At 43.9% G+C, this 26178-nt stretch overlaps 1 protein-coding gene across 3 annotated transcripts in view; it reads left to right on the top strand.

Moving 5' to 3' along the window:
* Positions 1–22252, top strand: part of arhgap46a (Rho GTPase activating protein 46a) — a 32110-nt gene extending 9858 nt beyond the window's left edge. The window contains exons 1-10 of one of the 3 annotated variants that reach the window (XM_056391995.1): positions 1118–1176; positions 1310–1816; positions 10459–11887; positions 14446–15088; positions 15369–15461; positions 18033–18106; positions 18419–18618; positions 19299–19390; positions 19494–19663; positions 20289–22252. In XM_056391995.1, the coding sequence (XP_056247970.1) occupies positions 1133–1176; positions 1310–1816; positions 10459–11887; positions 14446–15088; positions 15369–15461; positions 18033–18106; positions 18419–18618; positions 19299–19390; positions 19494–19663; positions 20289–20483 (3447 nt within the window). In that variant the 5' untranslated portion in view covers positions 1118–1132 and the 3' untranslated portion in view covers positions 20484–22252. Of the gene's footprint in view, positions 1–1117; positions 1177–1309; positions 1817–10458; positions 11888–14445; positions 15113–15368; positions 15462–18032; positions 18107–18418; positions 18619–19298; positions 19391–19493; positions 19664–20288 lie in introns of those variants that run through there. The other 2 variants (XM_056391984.1, XM_056392001.1) reach the window with 2 other exon arrangements.
* Positions 22253–26178: the final 3926 nt, after the last annotated feature.

Raw genomic sequence — 26178 nt, 5'->3', positions numbered from 1 at the left:
AAGGCACATGAGAAACGTATGTGGGTATTTCTTGGACACTGTAGGCACTCTTATCCTGGCTAAGCTTTGTTTCCCTTGTGATCATCACAGGTAGCCTGGACTGAAGGCTCGTACCACAAACAACCATGACAGGGAGAAGAAAAGCTTTTCTGTCCTGAGAAAGCTGGGAAAATATCCAAACCTATGGCAGATTCTTGTGACACTAATTCCTCCCCACTGGCACTTTCTCTTAAAGATGCTAGGCTAGATTTGGGTAGGATACTAAGGAAGAGAAAGCACCTAGCCTTGCCAGGACCCTCAAGTGGTCATTACAAGAGAAGAGAAGGGAGCGTTGTGATTTGTTGGATATTTTGAGTCCTTCCTCTGGCTCTGATCTAGATGTCTACTGTGATACTGAGCTTGGATAAAGGACTCTAGCTGGCTGTTTGCAATGTTCCCACATGGATTTTCTGTCACAGTTAAGGCCTGCATTAGGGAACTAGATCAAAGGAGTCATAATTGAGCCCAGTAAAGGGTAGCATGACCTAGATACCAGCAAACTGCAGTCCTTGCTTATTTGTCAGATGTATTTATTGACCCTAATTTTTTTTATGTGGGTAGCTACAGCACATACATTATATAATTCAGTTTCAATATGATACACACTTTGTTTAACACAGATAGACTGCCCTGTAATTTCTCTTAAGTTCAGTCCATGGTCATGGTCCCTCTTATCTGTCTATCTGACTGTGTACTTTTCTGCTGGGTTGTCAACTGGGCTGTCTTTTTCTCTGTTTCTCTCTCTGCCTCTATCTCTTTTTTTGAACCTCCCCTCTCCACTGTCTCTTGTTTTATTGTCTATGTGTGTTGTGCTGAGCTAGCTTCTGTCACCCTGTGATTGTAGTTAAGCTCTGTGGTTTTTGCGTTAGTAGCACTCAGAGTGTATGGTTCTATTTGGCCCCTGCTGACTTCATGCCTGGTGTCTCACTGAGTGTGTCCACCTGTCTCCTTATTCAGGAAACACACATACACGCCATCACTCCTGCCGCTCCATTGCCTTCCAGAGAGATGACATCACTTCTAACACACACACACACACACACACATACAGATGGATACATGTAGGGGACACAAACACTGACACACTCTCCATATGGGCAAGTGGGCATTTTTGAGCCTTTCAGTCTGTCAAACAGTGTGAGTTGTTTACTGCTTTTCAACTCGATTAGTATTCAGGCGTGACTGGTGCATCATCGCATCCTGTTGGTAAATAATCTGTTGCCATTTTCAGATGCAAACAGCACTTTACCCTTTATCTAATTTCTTTCAGTTCTGATTGGGTGGAGATCCTGGAGCCACGCTCCCGTGAGCGTATGTACGTGAACTTGACCACTGGTGAGTGCGGCTGGGATCCCCCTGTAGGCGTTCCTGTCCGCCAGGCAGACGGTAACCAGTGGTGGGAGCTGTTTGACCCCCAAAGCGGTCGCTTCTACTACTACAACTCTAGTGGCCGCCGCACAGTCTGGCATCGACCCCAGGGAGCCGATATAGTACCCCTCTCCCAACTCCAGGCCATGAAGCGAAGCAATGAGGCCAAGCGGACTGGAGGGGGCGCGGACAGGCACCACCATGGGACCACGGGGAGTGTCAGCAGTGTAGGGAGCCAAGGGCACTGCACCCCTCTTCCTGAGCAGGACGGAGACAACCCTATCCCCATAACCTTGGAGACCAGCGAGGAGACTGCCAACCCCGAGATGGACCCAGCAGTAGACAGCAGATCGCAGGGGGACGGAAGCAGCAATGAACACAGCACAGATGGCAGCAAAGACCCACAGAGGTAAGCCTGACCAGACTTTCAGTAGCCTCTACAGTAAATCTGGAAAGAGAATTGCGCGTAATCATTAGTGGATCGTATTACCAGGAGAAAAGTGGGGAAATGTGATAGTCATCACAGCATGTGGTGTAGTGAGTCGTAATGACTTTCAAATGCTTCTGCCATGAGAACACGCAGGATTATTTTGACTTTTGACCACTCGAGCTGAACTCAAACTGCTTTTTTTATTTTCATTCTCACTTATCTGAACATTCCATATGTCCCATGTTTCCATACTGTTGCCTGTGAACTCTGCTCAGCCATTTCAGCAAATCGCTACCAAATGGGGAGAATGGTCAGTTACATTACAGAGCACGACATTTCCCCCACTCACGCTAGGGTTACTGGTGCAGAACAGCCCCTAACAGTAACTCCTTCAGAGACACCATCATGTGCTTGGCGTTGTGGCCTCTTCCAAACCACCATCTCTTCCCTGCAAGCCAGATTCCAGACATGCCACTTCTGTTTCCCCTGGCACAGGGCCACTGAGGCCGTCTTAGTGTCCTTCTGTGTGCTCACCACCACCCTGTTCCTCACTGCTCCAATGCTCATTTCATTTTCCTAAAACAAATCTAGGCCCCCAGCCATCAAAGACTGTAACGCCTCTCATGGGTGAGAGATTAAATGTGCATGCATGAGAGGCATGTGAGAGAGTGTTGTCTGTGGTTAATAACAAGCAGAACCTTTACATTCCAGCTGCCTATAAACAAGGCGAACCCTGCTGGTTTTCAGAGGCTTTGCCATGGCAACTCTGGCTCTCGGGTTCCCTCTGGCTCTTCTTGTACCTCACCTTGGCCATCCTCTGACCCCCTGATCCTTTGGAATTACGCAATGGTAGAGGGGGAACTAATTGGTCAGCCGTGGTTGTCGACTGCCACCAGCGGAGCCCTGTTGCATTCCCTGGTGTGTGTTAAAACCCCCACACACGGGGTCCCACTCTGCCCCAGTGACTCAACCTTTCCCAGAACATTTTCTGTCTTCTCTTAAACAATGGCCAGCTGTGTTCCCCCAAAGGAAAGCTGAGGAGTCCAGATCTCTCTATATTGCCATTAAGAAAACCCCTCATTATGCCGCCTTTGCTTGTTTACTCTGAACCAAACAAAGCGGGTCTAACCACAGTATGTGATTTTTAGATTCCGGTGAGCTGGAATCAGAGCTGTGACATGTAAAACAACAGCATCGTCTGTCCAGCCATGCCAGCTCTCCCTTTTATGCAGGGATCGATTTGGTTCTGTGACCTCCTTGTTTTGCGAGCTTAAAGGTGAAACAACAATGTCCCCTCATTCTGTGCTCATGCCTTTTATACAGAACACCAAGGCAGAATAAATGTGCAACATTCCCGCCTTGAGCAGGCCGTGTAGAAGGGGCTTTTAAACCACTGAGGCCTGATACCCTTCTCAGCCATATGGCCCTTCGTATGCTCACTAGCCTCCATCTCTGCAGGTAATTGGATACCAACTCAAAAAGCACAGAGGGGGTTGAATGTGACAGCTCAAAATGGTTGAAAACAAACTCTGAGACATACTTGCCTTCAGTTAGTGGCCCACCTAACTGATAATGACAAAGATCAATGAGTAAGAGCAAGGGAGAAAGTTTAAGTGAAGAGTTGGTCATAGTGGTTAGAGGTAAGCTAATTGTTCTGTCCCACCCAGACAAGAGGAGTGTCACAGGCTTTCATGACAACATAGTGGTCTTCCTGTTTTTTTGATCATACTGCTTCTGGTCATAACTTTTTTTTTGTTCCTTAGAGAAATGGGGCATTTCATTGTTTCAAATTCCACAATGTTTGGTTTGAATGTCTCAGCTATTGTAGACATGTCTTCACATGTTCTTTCTCCCTCCTCTTTTTTCTCTGTGAAATTTCAGCAGAGATGAAATGTTATTAACTTATGACTTCTGAAAAACAATGCTGTTCTCTGTGGAGATGGACAATCCCAGTTCTTCCAACACCAGTTTCCTTTTGTTTTGGCCTATTAATATATCTGTTCATACTAGATAAAAGAGTTTCCAAAGTTTTCACACAGCACACCCTTTGTGTTATTCTAAGCACTGGTTGGTTGATGCAGCTTCCTTTCTCTGTCTCTCTCTCCCTCTATTTTTAAAGATGATCTCTGTATTCATCTACATACATGTTTGTAGGAAGTGTAGACATATGACCACACTCGACTTGATTGCCAAATCTGTTACTCATTGGCCAAGTCTTATCACATGTCCTGGGAATTTCTGAACATTTTGAACCTGTGGAGCTCATCAGGGAAGTACCGTGTCCTCCAGGGGTAAACATGTCAGTCACATGTGGTTGTGAGCACAGGAAACTAAAGCAAACTGAGCTCTTTCCATGATGTAGGAACTAAAGGTGTTACGGATCAACTAGCTTATAACACCTGTATTGAATTTCATCCACCATTCAATACACGAGTGTGTCTGTCTGTTGTAGTCATCAACCAGGTAACATCTGGGGCGGTTTCACCATACATAATGTGTGATTTGTGTGTATGCCCGTCTTCACTGTGTGTGGGCTCCTTTCTACAGAGCTTTTAAGTCACAGATCCCTGCTGAGGTTGTGTGGATGTTAAAAGTCTGCTGAGGACGCACAGCAGCATGAAGTAAGACAACCCACAAGTGACCCAAGGTGGTTCACATCAGGGTCACATTACTCTTTTGTCTTATGGGCTGGCCTGGGGAATATAATGGACCACTAAAAGGAACAAAGGCCCCCACTTAAAGCCGGTTGTCCCCCAGGGTCAACCGAAAGCTTACTCTAAGCAGGAAGTGTAAGTATGCTGAATGGTGAAGAACACCAAATGACTTGTATGTGCCCTCTCATTTAGCCCTGTAATGATATAGCAGCGAACTAGCATTCAGTCTAGGCAGTCACACTGACATTAGACACTCGTCTTTCCTGATTGTCGGCTTTGGACTCCTTTAAAAAGATTCAGAAAGCTTACACAGATGTTCGTGTATCAGTATTTAAGTGAACTCAACTCTGTCTGGGTTGTTACATTGTTTATTTTTGTGTGTGCTTATACAAAGGACTCTTCACTTTAAAGATGTGACAAGATATTTTCACACTCATACTTTATATGTGTGCAACAAGTTTAGTTTAAAGGGATTTTGATGTCTGATGTATTTTAGGGAAGGCAAAGGGCAAATGTAGAAACCTCTCTGCAAAAGACAAGTGTCTAACAACACAACCACCTAAAAAAACGAACTGGAAACATTGTCTCTTGATTTTCTATTTCACTTTCTATTTTGGGGGAATTTTTTAAATAAACCCCATGTTTGAAAGAAAAAGTATAAAAAGGCCAAAAGAAAACAGACTTCCCCTGATACACTTGTGACTGTCTTACTGTGAGTCATGTAGGAGAGATCACCAGTGGGTTTATGTAGGAAACGAGGGGGCGTCTTATGAGGTAGATAAAGTTTTTAAGTTTTAATGAGTCACACATTGTCTGAATGTTTACTGCCAGAGCACAAGCCTCTCATGCTTTTCATCTCCCGCCACTCTGAGGACGTAGCCACAGCATTTTTACACACACTGGAAAGAGTTGTTTTATCTCTACACTCCTGGTGTGGTAAGCTCATTTTTCAGCTCTTTCCAGATGGAGTTTTAAGTCTGCCTATAATAAGGAAGTATTTTTTTTCCTTTGTGAAAAAGTTGCACTTTGAACCTTATATGTGCCTTAGTGCTTTGGTCTGGTTAGCTGTGACAATGTCCTTATTTCGTTTTTTGTCTCTGCTGTTCCTCTGCAAGTCTTTCTCATAAATGCAAAGTTTATGGCGGTGTCAAGAACTAGATTACAGAGCTAAAGTTTTATGTGTCTTTCTGAAGCAGAATATCCAAAACCTCTTGTTTTATTTTTGATATCACTGAAACACTGCTTTTACAGCTAACTTCACTCTGCTGTTGTGGTGTGGTGGAGTATCTCAAGTGAAGAAGCATTGGCACCACATGTATACTGGCCTCAGGCTTGCTGCTTCAGCTGACTCGCTGCATGAAGAGACATTATTAGTGGTGTGTGTGTGTGTGTGTGTGTGTGTGTGTGTGTGTGTGTGTGTGTGTGTGTGTGTGTGTGTGTGTGTGTGTGTGTATGAGAGAGAGAGAAAGAGAAGGGGATCCAGTTTTAATCATGTCAGCCAAACAGTGTGCTATAGTGGGATTTGGCCTCATGAGAAGAGTTGGAGATACACTTTCAAATTTCAGAGGCGAGTCTCTCTGGAATCTAGTTGGGTTTGGCTGTATCCTGTCTCTTCAAAATGATCCTAGTGGCTGTCCTCTGGCCCATCCCAGCACTCCTCACAGGGTCGGGCTGCGGGAGCCACAGACATGCACAGCTGGTAGACATCTTGGCTCAGACGAGGGAGGTGCGTCACTTCAGCTGTTGCAGGACAGCTGGCTCTCTGGAGGTGTCTTACAGGAACTAGGGGGCTACCAGCTTTGTCCCAAGCCCAAAATGTGCTTCTGCTTCATAATTTTATGACTGCTTAAAAGTGAGAAGAAAAATCAGCTTTGAATGTTGGAGAAGGGGGTATGACATTGTCCTCTGTGAATCCTCTTTGTCTTTTCAGTTTCCTTCCTCTACGCAAATCGCAGTGATCCCATTGGTCCATGCTCTGAGGTGTTTGTGTAGCAGAAGCTTGGCCTGTGCGACCTCATTTCCTCTTCCTGTCCAGCCAATGTTAATAATAACCTCTGTTTTTCAGACCCCACTATTCCCAGGGGGTAAATTTAAGAACTTCCAAATCCATATCCCTATCCGCCAAAGTGACTCAGCTGATGACTTTTCCAACGACAGTTATTCCAGGCAGGAAAGAAAGAAGAAACAGAGCATCTGCTGACAGCAGTGAATTTAGTAGGCTATTGAGACGGCCTGACCACAGGAATATTCAGAACAGTGACAGAGGTATCTGAGACTGTGTTTGTGGGTGTGAGACACCAGTGCTGCTGAGATTAATTGAAATTTGCTGACCGTTAAGTTGATTTGCTGCCCCAGAAGCCAATCAGATTATCCCATTGGTGTCCAAAGGGCCTCTAACTTTATTTTATCTTACATTTTTCAGTCTTCCTAAAGGTCTCACATGCTAGCTCCAGGTTCTGAATAAAGGGGTTTGTAAGTGTCAGTGTGGGCATGCAATAGGTGCGCTGTGTGTGTCTAATCATGTGTGCTTGAGGAATAGTTGAAATGGCAATTATCTCTTTGCAAACAGTGAGACATTTAGAGACATCTGGAGAGTTCTTACACTCCCAGTGATAATTATCATGTCTCTTTTGACCTCTGTGATAAATTGCTGTGCTTAATCCCCTCCTTCAGCTAACAGTCAACACCTGACAGGCAACACACCCTTTCCAAACAACTTTCATTATGGTTAGAAAAAGGTCCAGGCCTGTTCAGTGTTGCGTAAGAGCCTGTCTGTTTGCCTGACTGTATCTGGAGGTTGAAGATGGCTCTTTCAGGTTGAGTTTCTTCCCTGCCCCCTCCCTTTTGCACTCCATTGCTGTCGTTGAGGGAGGCGTCTCCGTGACGATGGCACAGCCACACATTGTGTTGAGGCTCCCCACACTACCACAGAGGCCCCTGAATGGGCCCTGAGGAATGCCAGCCTTCCCGCTCATTCCCTTGCTGCAGTCTCCCACGACTAATCCCCACCCCTTCTCATTTACACATGCTCACACCCTGCTCTCTTGTCTCTCTAGCTCTGTTCTCCTTCACCCCCCGGCCCCCCATCCCCCACCAAATGTCTCCTTAGCATGGGCCTGTTGTATTTTCTCACCATTGTACTGTCCTTCTCTCTCTTTTGGTCCAGAGTTTGTAATCATACTTTATTTGGTTGACCCCGGGTTTACTGATATGTGAGTTGTTCTAGCTGGGTAATGGGATTAGAGGCTTTGGAGGGAGATAGAAGACACTGTACAGCCTTACTGTTGCAGTTGGCTACTTGCCCCCATGCGATGGTGGTGATCATCACACCAAGCTCCCTGCTGACATCTAACATAATGTGCCAGTGCTGGAGGGGGTGAACATGCTAGACCTTTGCTGAGCCTGAGTGGGACAATGGCAGGCAAACAACAGAGACAAAGCCTGACAAAATCCCTCTGTCCCAGCGCTGTGAGCTGAACTTAGCAGGGTGCTCCTCGCAGGCCTGTGAATGTATTCAGTTTCAGTCCCTGAAGAATAGCCTGTTTAGTGTTGTTACCAAAATCATCATAAGATATAATTTAGGGTTTGTATGGACAGGATGGAATAATATAGAGCAGTGTTGTGTTTTTTGGACGTGAAGATGTATCTCATGGGCTACTTTTGTCCAAGGATATAGAATTACCCATGTATAAAGTCAAACATTTTGTAAAGCTACATATAAGCCCTCTATTATCAAGATTTAGCCCATACTTCCGCCCTGTGTGCAGTGTGTGAACATTACATTAGGCATTTCCTGTTTGTGCTACATATGGAGAAGCCCTCTCTTCAACCCTGTGCAGCACCTCCTCAGACAGGAAGTAGTGGTCACTAGCATTTCAGGGTCACTTCTCATAAAGCACATCACCCCAGCAACCAAGAACATAGGAGACAGATTTGTATTTTTGACAGTCAGTTATTACGTGAAGCCCAGAGATAGTTTTTTTCTGCGCAACAAGTTTTGATTTTTTTGTGGATAATAGAAGAAGAATTTGATTATTGTTGTTCTGTGTGTGAGGTCTGCCATGTTCCTTGGCTGCTTAAAAGAAAAGCCTTGATGTTTCATGTGTGAGCCGTTTCTGCTGTAGCAAACCAGTGCTAAACAGTCAGCTGTGTGTCAGCTGCTGAGGTGGGAATGATTTTGTAGCATTTGTATCACCTCCTCCTGCTTGACAAGACCAGAGTGAGAAAACATACACTGTTTCAAAGAGTACAAACAGTGGCTTCTCACGTTTACAGCTGTCATCTATCAACCCCCCACCTTCCCCCTGTATAACCTTACACACTCACGCTTGCGTGTAACAACTAAACAGTGGTGGTTTGGGGTGAATCTCATCCATCAGAGCTTCTTGTCTTCACACGTGTCTGTCTGTCTGTCTGTGTGTGTTATGTGTTATTTAGGCAGTAAACTGTCTTAATTGGTCTCGGTGAGACAGGGGACTTGGAGCGTTCCCAACAACAATGGTTGTGGTAGGCTGTCCTGGTGCTGTGCCAGGTGGCTGAGACCCAGCTGTTTACAGGCCCTGTATGGATGGTGAATCTGTGGGACCGTTAGAAGATGAGAGCCTGTTTACATTCAAACTACTGAGGTGGTGTGACTCACTCTATAGACTGGAGGTGACACAGGGTCCTGAGAGAGAGAGAGAGAGAGAGGACTAGAGGAAGTTTGCCGTTGGCTTGAGGACCTCAGGGGAATTGTTTCAGCATTGTTCCAGAGAGATGTGGGGAGGAGAGGGGAGTCACTCCGCCTCTTTCTCTCCTCCCTCTGCGTCCTCTTCCTGCCGTTACAGCCGAACTCTCAGCTGAGTCTTAGTGGGACTTGGGAAGTGGGAAGCTTTTGAACACTAGCTCTGGCTCTGTTTGTGTTTGGATTTACAAGGACAGAAGGTGAGCAGCTTTGATCTAATTAATTACCCCACTGAATGTTAAGTAGATGTTGGAGGGAGGCATGGTAAGTCTCCTTTGCCTGCATTCAAACTTACTTACCTGTATGACCTTTTGATTTAGCGAGTACATTGAACTTGTGTATTCTGTACTGCGTCACGTGTCTTCCTCAGGCCAGCCGCCAACTGTGTCCATATGTATATGTGCAGTAATGCCCGCACATATACAACACTGGTTTAAGAGGGCAAGTTTTTGATCAGCTGAGGAATGAAAACTACTGATTGCAGGGGAAGATTATGAGGCGACAGCAGAGTGGAGGGCAGCAGCCCATTGCAGCGTGACCAGATTGATGGCAGATTGTTTTAAATTGCTGGGATTAGCAGTGGCCCATTGGGTTTGAAGTTAGCCAACCCGCCCAACCAAAAGGAGAAGAATTAACCTTTGGACTCGGGTGAAGATCCCCTCAGCTGTGAACTACTGCAATCCTGACTTCTCTCAGATCAACCTCTTTTCATGTGGCCTGCTGGTTTACTGCTCAATTGTTCATTCACTGATTCAAATGGAAGACTTTTATACCACATGACCTACAGAAGCTACTTCACACCCACACAGCCTTCAGATGTTATACATAGCATTACCCTATGTATATCATCCACAGCTGTAGTCACACATGTTAGGAGCAGCTATGGATGGGTTTCAGTGTGATGTGTCAATATTTTTAGGCCCTTGGTTCACACAACACACACTGGAGTTATTGTCTCTTGGGTTTGACCAAGCCATTATGACTGCCAGACTAAAAATGGAGTAAAGTCTCTGGAGGTCAGCGAAATGTTAGCAGAAGAATTTGTGGATTGTTGCTGATTTTCTCAGCCCTGTCAGCCTTGAATTTTTAAAATAGATTAAATATAACAAATGGCTTCATACCTCTGTATGATTGAATATGATGAGTGTTTTTATTGTGTTGTCTGTTGACTTTTTTATGTTTATTCAGACTTTGTTGCTTTGACTTGCGTCAAAATAATTTTGCTCATGTTTTGTCTTTATCAGGGATGCTTCTCAAAGATGGCAGCCTGCACCTGGTTCAAAGGCAGCCATGTTGGTGAAGGTGAACAGCATGAGCCGTAACCAGCCCAGCCCAGTTCAGCAGCATCTCCAGCACACAAGCAAAGCCAACACCTTCACCCTGCACCCCTCCAGCAACAAGGCCCAAGGAGGACACTTAAGCTCCAACCAGGGATATAAAACTGCTCCATCTGGAAAAATGGCAGCTGACGCACGTCAGGCCCATCACCTGAGAAAAGCTAGCAATGGCAGCTTCTGTTTGGTGACATCAGACAGTAGCCACCCCAGTCCGCTCCTTCACAGGTCACAGACCAGTACCCCACGCCCCATCTCTCCGCAGTATGGTTGCACTGCCCCAATCTATGATGAGCCAGTTTCAGACTGTCCCATATATGATGAACCCCCTATAGACATGGAGGTAGAGGGGGCACACCTATACAACGGACAACCTCTGTCTCGACTGACACCTACCCATAGCCTCCAGAAGCCCAGACACCCCCAACCCCCTGGTCCGTCTCATTCAGGGTCCAGGCACAGGAGGAATCCCTCTGCATCTGACTACAGCCCAGCTGGTCTGGAGTGCATCAAGCACATGGTCAATGTGGACCCCAAACAGGGGCTCCTATCTGGCTCTCCCGTACCCACACGTACCCCTTCCCCTACCTCCAGGCAGGATCCTGTCTTGACCCAGCCTCAGCCACATCCCCAGCCCCAGGCCCACTCTTTGCCCCAGCTCCGAGGCCAGTTGAGGGACAGAGAGCCGGGGACCCCAGGCCCAAGCACACTGGACAAGAAACAAAACTGGCGGGTCCTGGAGGCCACTGTGCAGCGCGCCATGGAGGCACGACACAGCAGGCAAAGCAGCCAGGCATCGCAGGATTTCCCCTCATCAACACCGCAGGCCACAGCAAACTATCAAGACTCTGGTTACTCCACTGGCCCCTCCCCAAGTCTGAGAAGAAAGAGCAGGAGGAGGGTTGGAGCCGGTGGTGGCACAGGAGGCAGGCCGGGGTCAGTAGGCAGCAGCGGGGAGCTGTGCGCCCTTAATGAGAGGCTAATGGCCGAGATGAGGGAAGTGGTGAGTCGTTCCAACACCATGAGGGAAGTGAGAGCAGGACTGGACCCAGAGATGGGGGAGAGGGTTGTCATACCGCGAACACGCTCCCCCGCTGACTCACTCCGGTGGTATGGAGGAGGGGGAGGGGTTTCAGCAGGCAGGTGTGCATCACGAGAAGACCTCACTGGGGCTCCCCGGTCACTAAATAGGGCTGGTAACCATGGCAACCCTGCCCTGACACCTCTGGACATACCAGGGAGGCAAAAAAGGACATATGAAAAGGTGGACACCCTGGAGATGAGCATCAACAGCCAGGCCAGCCTTTCCTCACCAGAGACCCCAGGACCACCTTCCCAGGTAACATAAACCCTGTGTGTGTGTGTGTGTGTGTGTGTGTGTGTGTGTGTGTGTGTGTGTGTGTGTGTGTGTGTGTGTGTGTGTGTGTGTGGTGTGTGTGTGTGTGTGTGTGTGTGTGTGGTGTGTGTGTGTGTGTGTGTGTGTGTGTGTGTGTGTGTGTGTGTGTGTGTGTGTGTGTGTGTGTGTGTGTGTGTGTGTGTGTGTGTGTGTGTGTGTGTGTGTGTGTGTGTGGCAAAGAGCCTGAGAGCATGAATTAACAAGTTATATTGTTGTTAATAACAAAACAGAGAGAGAATACACCATAGCCAATCCAAGATTACGATACGTGCCTGTCTGATTATGAGCTCAGTTGTGTCTGTGTTGTTGTGTGGTCTGTTTACCTCAGCAGGTTTTCTTGGATTCAGCTTTGTTTGGTCTGGAAGTGCTCTGATTGCTGATGTCTCTCCAGATTCACTATCAGATTAGAAAATAATTCATTCTCACTGTGTCAGATGGGGCCGGGTCAATGCCTGAGTAAAGCATCTGAATATTATGGGAATTTTTAACTGCTGTCTTTGTATTGTAGAGTGTCTAGTCCTGAGGGAGCTGTGAGTGGAAGAATGGACATGTCCACTTCAATGAACGTGAAGATTGTTTGGTTGAGCAGAAATATTCCTCTCACTATTGGGGCAGATCAGATTTTGTTGTATTTTGACTTACTTTGCAAAGCACTAAAATACAAATAGACACATGTGGATGGACTGTGGTTTATCTTGACGTCAAGGATCCTTACAAAAGGTGCACGTGATTGAAGATGAAAGAGCTATTTGACTTCTGAACACAGTTATATAAGTAGCAGCATGTGGAGCCCATTCCAAGTTCTGTTATTTCTAATCTCCAAATCCCCTCTTGCAACAGAATCACACCCCATGCCTCCGTACATTATAGTGCTGTTTTCAGAAGCAGTCCCACTGCACCTCTGCAACTATGAATGTTTGATTCAACAGGGAGCTCTGGGATCAAAAGTGTAAGGCTAATCTGTCTCTTTGAAGGAACACAAACCATTTTGTGAGTAATGCCTCTTACATTCCAATCTTGGAAGCATAAATGTCCCCAGCACATTAGACAGTGGGCAGGCAAGGCACCACTGACTATAATGGCCACAGTCCCAGCATTACCTGTCATCCTCTTACCACCGTCCATCTGCCCTGCACTGCAGGTACTGTATACTCATATGCCAGCTCTGTGCTTGGGCATCTGGGGCCCATGCCAGACCAGAGCGATTCAGGACATGGCTTCCCTTGGTCAGGAAGGAGAGCCGCTGTGGCCCATATGGCCAAGGCTTGGCAGGGATGAGGAGGAAGGGGGGGGGCAGGCTGGTACCAAGGTTTATTGGTACCAGTGTAGTTTTCGCATGTTAGACAACAGCCAAGGAGAACTGAGCAGGCCCCCTAAGCCTGTCCTGGAATGTTCTTCAGACCTGCTGTTATATCACTCACACACTCAAAGATTATGGCTTGCTATGTATGAGCAGCTCTACATTTTCCATATTTGTTCTTGCTGAAAGACCTTTAAACTAACTTCAAAGGATGCACTGAAACTCTGACCATTTCCACAAAGAGCACGAATAATTTATGTTTTTATAAGCTGAGAGCATTTTCCGCCGTTCCACTGTTGTGTCCCAATCTGTAGTAAAACTAAATTGCCACCCTGTGGTATCTGTGTAATTTACCGAAAGTAGAAGTTGTACAGTATATATCCCATTCCTTAGTTAAGCATGTTCTTTGTTGCATTTGATCTTATTGCACTGACCTATGTCACTCACCCAAACATCAGCTCAGTATGACTGTATCGACTCTCTGCCAAAGCCAAACCTCAGATCTGCTCCATTTGATTGAGAAACCAAAATCTAAAGTCCAGCTTGTCTGGCACTCTTCAGCTATATATTAAATCAGGGTCTCATTGGAAAGATGCATTTTGTTTTATGTTCCATTAGTAAATTTCAGCTTTGATTCTGGCTTGAGTTTCGTGTTGTTCCTGGCTGTTTACAGAGTATATCTGGATTACTGGCTTTCTCTCTTAAGGGGGCTGAGGTGTGCGCTGTGGTCATAAACTCCACCGCAGGGATCACAGGGAGGTCTTGTGTAGAGCGTAACTTTGGTTTTCCAGAGGAAGTGAGCCTGGTATAGGGAGGGATGGGGTAAGGAAGGATTGTTATGCCACTGTCTGATCACCTGCTGCTGAGACCAAGGTTCGTGAGGATTTGGGGAGATTTTTTCCCGGTACAATTCTTTTCTGGCATTAGGAAATTAATGTGCAGATCCTGCAACAATTTCCCCTCGAGCCCCAGCACTGCAGAGCAGAGCACAGTGGGCGGACGGCAGCTCAGCTCGAAGACTCTGCAGCTACACACACACACACACACACATACACACACACACACACACACACACAGAGTTTGTACCTCTGCTGCATTTTTGCCTCACCCCCTCTGTCTCCTCTTCTTTTACCCTCCCTCCTACTCTTCCTCTGTACAACTCCTCTTCTCTATTTCATGTCTACCTCTTGTTCCCCTGTAGGCGGGCACCCTAGAGCTGCAGGCTCAGTTGGAGAGCCGAAAGAAAGGTATGGTAGATGGGCGGACCGCTTCCCTGGGCCCCCACCGCCCTGCCAACCATGACAGCAGAGAGGGAGGTGATGGGGCAGGAGGAAGAGCAGGAGGATCCTCCTACCAGCTCTCCTACGCCACCCTGCGGCAGCCCCCACCTCCCGACATGGGCATGGAGGACTGGGCCAGCAAGCACCTCAACATGCACACGCAAGGCCTGTTCCGTCGCCGAGTCTCCATCGCCAACATGCTGTCGTGGAACCGTGGATCCATAAAAAAGCCCATGCTTGTCACCAGCAACCGAGCTGTCAGGAAGGAGGCCTGCGAGATGTTCAAGCTGGTGCAGGCCTACATGGGAGACAGGCCTTCACGTTTGGACCGCCGTCACTGCGCCCTACTCATTGTCACCAAGTGCTGGGACATGCCGGGGCTGCGGGACGAGCTGTACGTGCAGCTGGTGAGGCAGACCACGGGCAATGCCAGCCCCAGAAGCTTGGCGGCAGGCTGGGAGCTGATGGCTGTCAGCTTGGCCTTCTTTGCCCCCTCGCCCAAGTTCCGCTGCTACCTGGAGGGCTACATTCAGAGACACACGGAGCCCACCAGCGACAAGAAATGTGAGTCTCAGACTGAGCAACAGGGTGGGTCACCTTTCTTTCTTCTGTACCTCCCTGTGTTGTCTGATCATCAGCATTGATTATGTAGGCCAGAAAGATATCCCTTTTTTAATTATCCTCTCTATTATTCTGTAGAATTGTAATTTAATTTAGTCAGTATGATCATCATGATAAAAAGTACATTATTGTTTTTAATAAGTCCAATAATTTGATTTTTGGCCTTGTGTTTATCTAACTGATCACCAGAAATTTGACCTTTTCTTCTTTCTCTGTTTCATAGTGACTCAGTTCATATTGGAACAGCAGGAACTAAAGCTGAAGAAGAATTCAAAGTCCAGAAAGAAGCGAAAACAGAACACAGAAGAGGAAGAAGGTAAATCTATTGCTCAATTACCTGCTCTTCAGTCCGAAATGTTGCTTTAAAGGAGCTATTTGTAAGTTTTGCTATTGTTATTGCCAACATAGGGTTAGGGTTAGGGTTAGGGTTTTGCTTCTATTTCTATCACTTCTACTGAAGTTACCTTTCTAACCAGCTAGCTCTGGTCCAGCCGTACTGTCTAGTCACTTTCCAGTACCAAGTCACTGTGGCGTCAGTCTGCTCTGACGAAGTAGTGCTTCTCAGAAGGTGTATTATAACCTTTTGTATGATAAACGCAATGATGGCTGAAGCTCTCACCATGACTGGTAAATAAACACCTGTTAATGCTAACATTGGCTATGTAGCAATAGCAAAACTTACAAATAGCTCCTTTTATGAACACTGGAGCCTCTTTATTTCCAATTTGTACAAGTGTATCTGTTGACAGAGCATGAAGTAGGTAGGGGAGGGAGTCTCAAAGATGTTTTTCTACTCTCTTTAAAAGCTAGAGTCTGCAAGCAACACAAGCCATTACAAATCAGACATATTGCTCCCTGTAGAGTGACCAGTCTGACTGGGATGGAAAGTTCCGCACTGTGCAGTTTGTCAGATGAGTACATGCTGATGTACTTGCAGACACAATGAATGGATTTCACAGAAAGTTGAACTGAAAAAAAACATGTAGGATGAGAATGTCAGAAGGTTCTGTACGCATACAATGGACCACACTGTGAATCATATTAGCGGTCTCTCTAGCCACTTGCATGTCAGGCGGATACCTACTCATAGGCACGTGCCCTCATTAGAGCAGACCACACTGCCAGCTCTGATGATGATGTCACCAGAGAGGAACCCAATCGTCTCACAGTAGACACCACAGCAGCGGCCTCACACATTGTACTTGAGTGACTCAGACTCAGTGCTTTATGCTGGAAATACTCCAACTGACTAGGAGGTCACAGAGAAAGCCTACTTAACATTTCTGACTAACTGTAAAAGTCTTTAGAGGGAGGAATCTTGATGAAAGCCAACAACAAGAAAAAAAGGTCTCATATGTCCCAAAACAGCATAATGAAAGCTGCTGTTTTCTTGACGGATGGAGGAGCTGGAACACGTACATTGTGTCTGACCAGAGCAACAAGCAGCTGCAAGCAGCAGGAGTGGGAGTCACATGTGGGAACTGAACCTCTTGTCAGGCCAGACATGGCCTATGCTCAGAAACTGACTTCTTGGGGTTTGCGGTGGGTTGGTTTCAACCAGCACTTGGTTGGCTTGGATGAGCATCTCATAAACAATAACCAGGATATGACTGAAGTTGTCTCCTCAACATCCTTTAATGGCTTTGTGTTTTTGTTGTTAAGTTTGGCTGCAGCCCATGTGTAGACAGGTGTCATGCCGTTTTCTGCCTGGTGCAGTACACTCAAGCTCCTAATGAGCTCATATTTCTCCTGGGCTTTGGTTGCTCGGATGTTGTTGTTGTTTTCATGCCTTCGAACTTGATGTAAATATAGACGACCAGTTTGTCCAATCCCTTTTCACACTGCAGCAAGGGGGCTCTGCACTCTTGCTTTTCTCCTAGTAAGTTAGAGCCTCTGTGGTGGGAGCCTTGGGAAAAAAGCCTGTCTTTGCCAAGATCAAGGGCAAATTATTGGTATGATCTCTCTAATTAGACGTAATTATAGTCAAACTCGGTCAGTTTAGCAGAAGTTGTGAGCGTGCATGGGAGTCACCTGTTTGCTATAAATCTTGGGGCTTTGGCTGTAGAGAACATGCTGGAAAGTGTTTGTTACTTTTTGAAATCCCATCAGTAAGTTTGTCCATCTGGCCCTGGTTCAGGTGTCTGATACAGTGGAGTTTCTGGGAACAGGAATGGACCCCATGAGATCTTAGTGTTTGGTGTGAACTAGAAATGAAAGATGGCGATCTGTCCTTTTTATGAGCGCACACGATGACCTAACAGGCAAGGCTTTCTGTTTGCTTTTAGTGTGGGTACGAGAAGTGCACAGAATTTCTAGGGATTTTTTCCAGGACATCAGGTTCTTCTGCTGCCTGAGTCTCTTGAGGTACATCCTGCCTCCTCTAATATAGTTCACTTCTGACATAGATCTGGGCCCTACAGTAGCTACATAGGTCAGGGACAGCAGACAGGGAGCCTCTGTGTTTCTCATTTGCTCCCGAGGCCTTTATGTGTGTGTACGCTGATGAATCACCTGAACGTTGGATGTGTAGGCTGGATCCTGTCTCTAAAGCTTTTGTTCAACAGCAGTAAATCTTCCCTCAGTCTGACAGTTTAGCCGGGCCTGCTCTAATCCCCATATGCTAGAATCACACTGTCAACATGTCTCTCCAATTACCACTGCCAGCCTCTCATACTCTATTTGACAACTGTGGGAAAAAAAACACTGCTTGTTCTGTTTGTGGGAAAGAATTGGAATAATTTATTATTTTGTGTGTTCAGTAATACCTGATGGTAAAGGGTTTTATTTAGGGTTTTTGAGGATATATCAAGGGTGTGCATATTGTTTCTTGTGAGGTTGGGTTTCATTGTTCCTCAGTCCTGAATTTGCCTCTTGTGTCACCTTACAGGCTTGCCTATCAGCACATATGCCAAGTTCTGCCATCGGAAACTGCAGAAGGTGGCTATCACTGGTGGCAAAAAGGTGAGTGAGAAGAATAAAAAAAAAAAAAGAGTGAAGCTATATATGTTGCATTTACATGCAATCAAAATATTTCATGTCCATATCATAAAAATAGGACTTATCTGTGTGAAAGTAGTGATTCGCATCTGAGTCATCCTAGATACTGTCACAGAGGGAGACATAATTACAGGCCCACTGGCACAGTCACAGGCAGAGACATAAACATGGACCCAGTCATGGCAGCACAGCTGCAGACACAGCCATGATTAGTATCATAGTCCCTGACATACCCAGGCAGTAATTCTCCTCTTTTCTTACCTCTCGCCCCTCCAGGGACTACGGAAGCCCACCTTGGAGGAGATCGACCACAGTAGGCGGGCCATCATCACCCCCTCCCTGTTTGGCAGTTCTCTGGAAGAGGTGATGGAGAGGCAAAGTGAGCTCTTCCCAGACAGGAAACTGCCCTGGGTGCAGGTTCAGCTTTCCCAGTATGTCCTGGCTCTGGGTGGGGCTCAGACAGAGGGCATCTTCAGGTGAGACAGACCCATCTCAGCCAATTACATGCCTCGGCTTGAGCCGTGTGAGAGATGGGGATCCTAGGAAATTAGAAGGGGATCTTATGTACTGCATGTGTGTGTGCTGTATTGTATGTATAGTGTATATAAACAAGTGTGTGTGGTCTCCTGCATCCCCTTATTTCAAAGTAGGCTCTCTCTGTGTACAGTACACAGAACAGACAGCAGAACAAACACAGTCCTGCATTGCTCCTGAGACCAGCTCCGTTTAATTTGATACTTCATAATATGTGTTTACATTACTGCTCAAGCTTAAAAGCACGTGGGAGCTTCACAACCATGTGTTTGTGGAGGGCTTTCTCTAACAAATTTCACTCTTTAACATCTTGACTTGTTTAGAAAACTGTTCCTTTTCGTCAAACGTAGTATACACGGATCTCCCTGTGAAACCCCGCTCCCACAAAGGGACTTTCCTGAGTGTTATTTAGTTACATTATGTTTGCTCTGGTTTTGTTTTGTTCTAAAGAGGCACTGCAAACAAAGAACAGAGTATTTTCAGTCACCAAGCCACATTTGAAGCCAATTGGGTGTGCACTTGTAATGGATTTGCCACAGGGCATGGAGAACGTTTAATGATAGAAGAAGAGGTCCCTCTTGTGGCCACTGAGTGTAACTGACGTGCTGTGTTTTATCCTCAGAGTGCCTGGAGACATTGATGAAGTGAACGCACTGAAGCTTCAAGTAGACCAGTGGAGGATCCCAGAGAATCTCTCTGACCCCAATGTTCCTGGTGAGGGAAGGATGTGTTTTATGTCACTCATATGTTTTTGTGTTTCTGCATGCATGTGTGGTGTTTGAATATGTGAATAAAAGAGTGTGCTCATATTGCTCAGCCTCTCTGATGAAGCTATGGTATCGGGAGCTGGAGGAACCGCTCATCCCCATGAACTTCTACAAGCAGTGCGTCAGTAACTGTGACGACCCAGTGGCAGCAATCGCTGTGGTGCAGTCTTTGCCTGAGCTCAACAGACTGGTGCTCTGCTACTTCATCCACTTCCTGCAGGTAACCACCATGTCTCTATAGATTTACAGTCCTCTCAAACACAGCTCTACCATGCTCCCTATTCCACTAACACAATTATGACTATCGTACAATGATCTTTTTTGGCACTCTCTTTTTCTTATTTTACATTTCCCTTAAGTTTGTTTTTAATGACGCACCATGTGACCTTTGTCACAGAAACAGAAATTATATTGTATACAGCCCTGAAAATAAGGTACCGTAATTATTGCCAACTAAAACTAATACAATAATACCTCAATCATCAAAGAAAAAAAAATAAAAACACAAAAATGATTTATATAATTCTAATTTTAATTTCTTGTTTAATGCCATATGGTGTTTTAAAATGGCTGCTCTGTTTCTGGCTGTTTTTACTGACTGGATGAAAAATTAATAATGAAGATTTTTATTTAGTTATTTTTATACAAAACAAAAGCTCAGTTCAAACTAAAACTTACATTGAAAACAAACCTCAACTAAAAACTGAAAATGAAAAGTATTAATCGTTTGATCTTTTTATGTAACTGAAAGTGACTCATGTGTTACTCACTGCAGGTCAAAGGCCTGTCTGTACACTCAGCCTTGCTCACGGGTTCCTCTCTCCTTATGTCCTGACTATCTGTAGGTATTCGCTCAGCCATCGAACGTGGCTATAACCAAGATGGATGTGAACAACCTGGCCATGGTGATGGCCCCCAACTGCCTCAGATGCCAATCCGACGATCCACGTATCATCTTTGAGAACACACGCAAGGAGATGTCCTTCCTGAGGATGCTCATTGTTCACCTGGACACCAGTTTCGTTGAAGGGGTGGTATAGACACCAGCCCCTTTTACACAGCCAGTTCAAGGCAGGAATGTTGCGTCTTTATTCTGCCTCGCCGTTCTGTATAAAAGGTACAAACATGGAATAAGGGGGGAATTGTTGTTCCGCCTTTATGCTGGGTGTGGAGGTAGTCACAGAGCCGTATCCACGTCTGTGTCAAAGGAAGAGCCGGCACTGAAGGACAGACACCAACACTATTGTGTTACACGTCACGCTTCAGACTGTGGCTCACCGCCATGCTATCTAGAATCATACACTGGGGCAGCATTGTGCCGGCTTTGGTTGGTTCATTGTAAACAAGCAAAGGCAGCATAATGAGGAGTCTTCTTAACGGCAATATAGCTGGATCTCTGTTTAAAAGGGGCTACTGTAAACCACCTCACGTGCTGGATCAGCCCTCCAGCATCTCCAGTTACACATTTACAATCATGCATAAACACTGTCTCTGCTCAGACCACACTGGAAACTCTCAAGGTAACATATTACACTTCTTACAACACAAGTGGTGTGAAATCAGCTTGGACTTTGGGCCGATATGGCCCCTGCTTTGTTGCTGAGAGACAATACACATCACCTGGGCTTTCACTGTGTTTTTTGATACAAAGATCTACAGTGACGGTTCACTTTAATGACTATGTTTTCTAACTGCTGCATGTGAAAACAGATTTACTGGTTCTTTTCTTACTCAATGGGTAGTATTACAGTCACATTGGACAACTGGGCTGTGTAAAGTGAGAGTCTTACAGTATTTACTTCAGAAGTATTCACTTGCACAAAAACACTTAAGGCAGCAGTGTTGACGCTGTGCTTTTTTTTTTTTTTTGGTTTCATTCAAGTGTGTGTGTGTGTGTGACTGTCAGAGAGTGAACAAAAGACACAGCCTTCTTCTATCATGTACAGAAGATATGAAAATATGAAAAGTAAAAGAACTCTTGTAATGGTGTCTTATTAATAAGCTTGCCTGTGCTGTTTTGAGTAGTCGTGCTGATAGCTGGCCTCCTCGTATTTCATTTTACGAGACACAAGAAGCCATGCTGCCACAACTATTTTGACAAGAGTACAGTCTTTGTTTCAAAGCACAAACTGGAAGGATGTGCGGAAAGCACTTTGTAATTGTTGGTGGCGATTTTCTTGGAACTTGGAAGTGCTTTGATTTTCTGACTAAACACTCAACTGAAGCCTGACAAGAGTGTTGTAATTAGACTTTATGTCATAGTGATGTGGGAGGCTGGTTATTCAACTGACACTCTTTCTCTATTATCTATAAAAAGTCTTTAAATTGGAATTGTGTTCTCTTTTGTTTGTGGTGTGTATGTTTTTTTGGCTCAGGTCGTTTGATAAAACGGGTGCTGGTTGTGATAACTGTACAAGGCCACCCTCACAAACACTCACATTTGATTAATCTAGCGCAAACCCCTGTACTGAGAATGGAGTATCTTTTAACTGTCAAGCACTATGAGAATGTAGATTAAGCTCTTTGTGTCCCCTCTCAGGCTTTGCCGATGTAAATAAATTCAGTGTGTAAATAGTATTAACTCTCAAGTGTATTCTAATGATCCAGGTTAAGGGTGAAGTTAAATGTGGCTGTAAAAAGCAATAAAAACGTGTTTTTGTAATTAACTGTTCAGTTTTCTGCTGTAACCACCTGCCTTTTGAACACAGGACTGATTCAAACCACTTTCCATGTATGTATATGTGTGTTTGCATACCTTCTTGTTAAAATATGGAATGACTGTCCATAAATAAAGGTTTGTTCAATTGTAGATTGGATGCCTCGTGTTTAATTTTTGGACAATCCTGCCTTTATTTTGATTGTGGATAGCAGAGAGGAGACAGGAAATGAGAGGAGGGACAACATGCAACAAAGACCTCCAGCAGGAAACTGGAAACCACATGGTCAATGTCATGAAATTGCTCACTGGAGAACATTTAAATCTCTTCTTGTGAAGAATTAATTCTGAATTTACAGTACTTGGTATGATAAAATAAATACGGAGACCTGAAAAAGGCACTTCATGCATTAATTGATTAATACAATGTTTATCTACAAAATAAACTTAACAAACAAAGAGGGTGAGATGTTTAATTTCTTGGATATTCTCCTAACCACTTAAATCATTTTGATTTTTATCTAAAATGTCAGGTGAAAATTAAGGATGTTCTAAGGGATTTCCGAATTGTTTTTGCATTTACATGTAAAGGATTGTTATGATTTTGATTCCGTTTTTGTTTATTGTTTGTGTTATGTTATGTTCTTGTTTATGCTGTATGTTTTTGTTCAATGTATTATGTGCACAGTTTAAGGGGTTTATATAGGCTAAATACCCTAAGCTTAAAATACCCCAAAAGGCTTTTCCATCATTTGTTCCTTAAAATATGTTAAATTTTTCAATTAAGGTCAGAGGATCACCTCAAATACTGAGAAAATGTTTGTATAAATTAGTGGATTGTAACATATTAACATATTTTTAATGAATTACAAGCACAGTTTATGGGGTTTTCAAAGGTAAATGAACAAACACAAGTAAACTGTCTGAAGTTTCACCTTAAATGAAAAATTAAGTTTGTCTTAATCTAGAAAACAATTTAGAAAGCTAACCCTAACCCAAAACTCTGCATATAATCCAGTACAAATAAATTAATATGGTACTATTTTTTCAATTAACAATGCAACAATCCCCTTAAAATTTCAGTGACATGCCATAATTAGATTATTATCAATGGTTATATAAATGGAATTTGGAATTATGGAAAATTAAGGGATTCATTTTATGGAGGTTCTGACTGGGATGTATTTTTTTTACATAATATAATTGAAATGTTTTCAGACTGTTAGTGTTCCATGAAAGCAGAAGCAATAACCCTATATTTCTCAATCCACCAGTCCTGCTGGTCACGGTGATGGCCCCCAACTGCCTCAGATGCAGATCCGACAGGATATTTCTTAAAAAGGCTCTTTTAAAGGATTTGCAATGTGTTACACAATGACAAACAGACAGTAAGAATCTGTTGTAGAACGAGACCAAGAATGGTATCAAGCCTGTAAGAGGGAAATCCTGACCTCTACATGCTGAACCCAAGTGGACATCCGAGCAACTTCTGGCAGCTTCCATGAAAAAACGAAAAGATTTCAACTAAGACATGGAAGATAGAGAATATGTCTCGCACTATCCTCATGGGTCTGAGATAAAAAAAAAACCCTGGGACTGACTTTAACATTGAACACAAGAGGCCATTGGAGAGGCTTAACAAAGGATCGCACTGTACACCTACACCCTTGAGGCCTTATTGTCAAAGAACAAGTACTGAAAAACAGTATGTATGTACATGTAAAAAATCTACTCAAAATTCTTTTTGTGAGTAATTGTGAGTCTTTTCATTAGGGTGCACAGGTGCTGGAGGGTATAACATAAGTGTCAAATACACAGTATATACATACTATAGAGTATGTTCAATATATAAATGATTAACAGTGTTTCTTTCTAATCTGACAGTACTGTTCTATGTGTCATTCTGGCCGCCAGACAGAATTCAAAACAAATAAACCACTGTTTAAAAATGGACAAATAGTCACAGCTTTAATAATTGTAACATAATGTGCTCTGTAGGTAAATAGTTAATTTTGTTTGTGGAATATTGTTCATACTATAGCGAATATATTTATTTCGGGTGATGCCTTACTTACTTACTTATAAACATGTAAGTGATGGTTCATAATACACTAATGTGTATTATGAACACAGACAGGACATTTTAAGTGTTTATTAACAATTATAACATCTTTGAAGACATATTTTACATAATTGCAGCTGTGTTTGGCTGTATTTTCATTCATTTAATTTCCCACCAGAGGAGTGATAGTTGATGAAAAATACATTACTGAACAATTATCTGCCTACCACCATTTCTTAAATGTGTGTATACTAATAAATACCAAATAAGGGGGGTTTTAACGTGGAAATCTTCCAGTAGTTGTTCACATATCCCCCATGCTGTGCACTTTTTGACTTATAGAATTACAGCAACTGTCAATCTTTATTTTTTGTAGGTTCGGGGAGGGACAAGCAACACCCTCGAGCTGGATCCTTTACTCCTCTTCTCATTCCTGTGCCACACTGGAGCAAAGCTGACATCTTATGCTGTGGAGAACATCTTTCATGTGGCGTTCAGTTCACCTGGTTGCACGAAGTGTCAGGAGGAGGCCGGAGTACCGAGCTACTGGTGAGATTATCTGTTCTACATGGAAGGTTTTGACTGTTATATAATTATAAGAATGGTGTGGAGAATTATCAATGCAACAAACATTGATCTATAAAGTAGAAGTTACATCAGCTCAAGAAACCTTAAATTAAGATCATTTTTTCCTAAGTATTGTTACACACAAAGGGATAAATCCAGAATCTCATACAGTGTGGTCCATAACAACAACAACAGATGTGAGGGTTCCATTGTTTTGCCACATGTGGTTTTGCAAAAATGACAAACCACCTCCATCTAACAAATAAACCCAGGTTTAGAGCAGAGTTACCTTTTTTATCCAAATGCTGCAAATGTGCCATTTTATGTTCCTGCCACAGTTGAAATGCAGGGATGTTCTTATAGCTGAGAAGTTTTAACTTGCACTTCATGTTATTGTTAAACATTGCAAGCCACTCCATTAAACAAGACACACTCAGGTTAATATTTTGATTGTACTGGTGATACAGTTCTGAAGAACTATTTTAGAGTTTTATTTTGACAAGTGACAGTTTTCTTTAAGACCGAAGGTTTTTGTGAGTACAGGAAAAACATTGGTGTAAAATCCAGAGAACAAATAAACTTCTGCTTCCAGAAGCATGACGGTAAACAGTTATTTACATTATACTGTCTATGAGTAGAATAGAGATTATATAACAAAAAGTCTTCATGGTGTTTAAAGGACTTTCACAGGATCCCCAAAATCAATGCCCTAGATAGATAGATAGATAGATAGATAGATACTTTATTTATCCACTAGGGGAAATTCATGTAAAGAAACATGTCTATGTTTGAGAGGATTTATACTGTAAATGCATTATTTATTATACAACCAAATGTAATATCCATTTCAAGATATTACAAGATACAATGCTTTATAGGAAATACATTATTTTGTGACTTCACTGAGTAGGCCTAACCTTATTTCTTCAGGGACAGACAGTACACATATAGGGAACGTTTTCTGCAAATCAAGGTATGTGCATCAGTGTGGAACTGTAACATATAAATTCATCACATTAAGGCATTTTTACCAGCCTGAAATCCACAACTGTTCAATTGAGTTGGTCTTAGTTGCCTTCTACTACATCCTGTAAACAACATGCTTTGGATGGACAATGGGTGGTGCTATATGCCCAGTCATCTGTACAAAGGTGTGAGCAATGACTTATAACTTGTTCAGGGCCTCTCAATTGCTTGATCCAAATGTATTCATATGGAAAAGACGTATGTTCTGATGGTGGCCTCCGTTTGATTAATGTATATGCTCACAAAAGGTTTGTATTGCCTCTGCCTTAACTTCTTAATTGAAGTCAATTTATAATGGATTTAGAAGTGCTTTGTTTCACAACTTTGAGCTGTTTAACAGTCTATGAAAAATACTTAAAGATAATATTTAAAAATAACACATTTTGGCATTTTTCAGGAGATAAAGGGGCTTATCGGAATACAT

Source organism: Seriola aureovittata, chromosome 2 (genome assembly GCF_021018895.1).
Source record: "Seriola aureovittata isolate HTS-2021-v1 ecotype China chromosome 2, ASM2101889v1, whole genome shotgun sequence".
Taxonomy (NCBI): Eukaryota; Metazoa; Chordata; class Actinopteri; order Carangiformes; family Carangidae; genus Seriola; species Seriola aureovittata.
The sequence above is the reverse complement of the archived record's forward strand: the minus strand, read 5'-3'. Positions and strand labels throughout refer to the sequence as shown.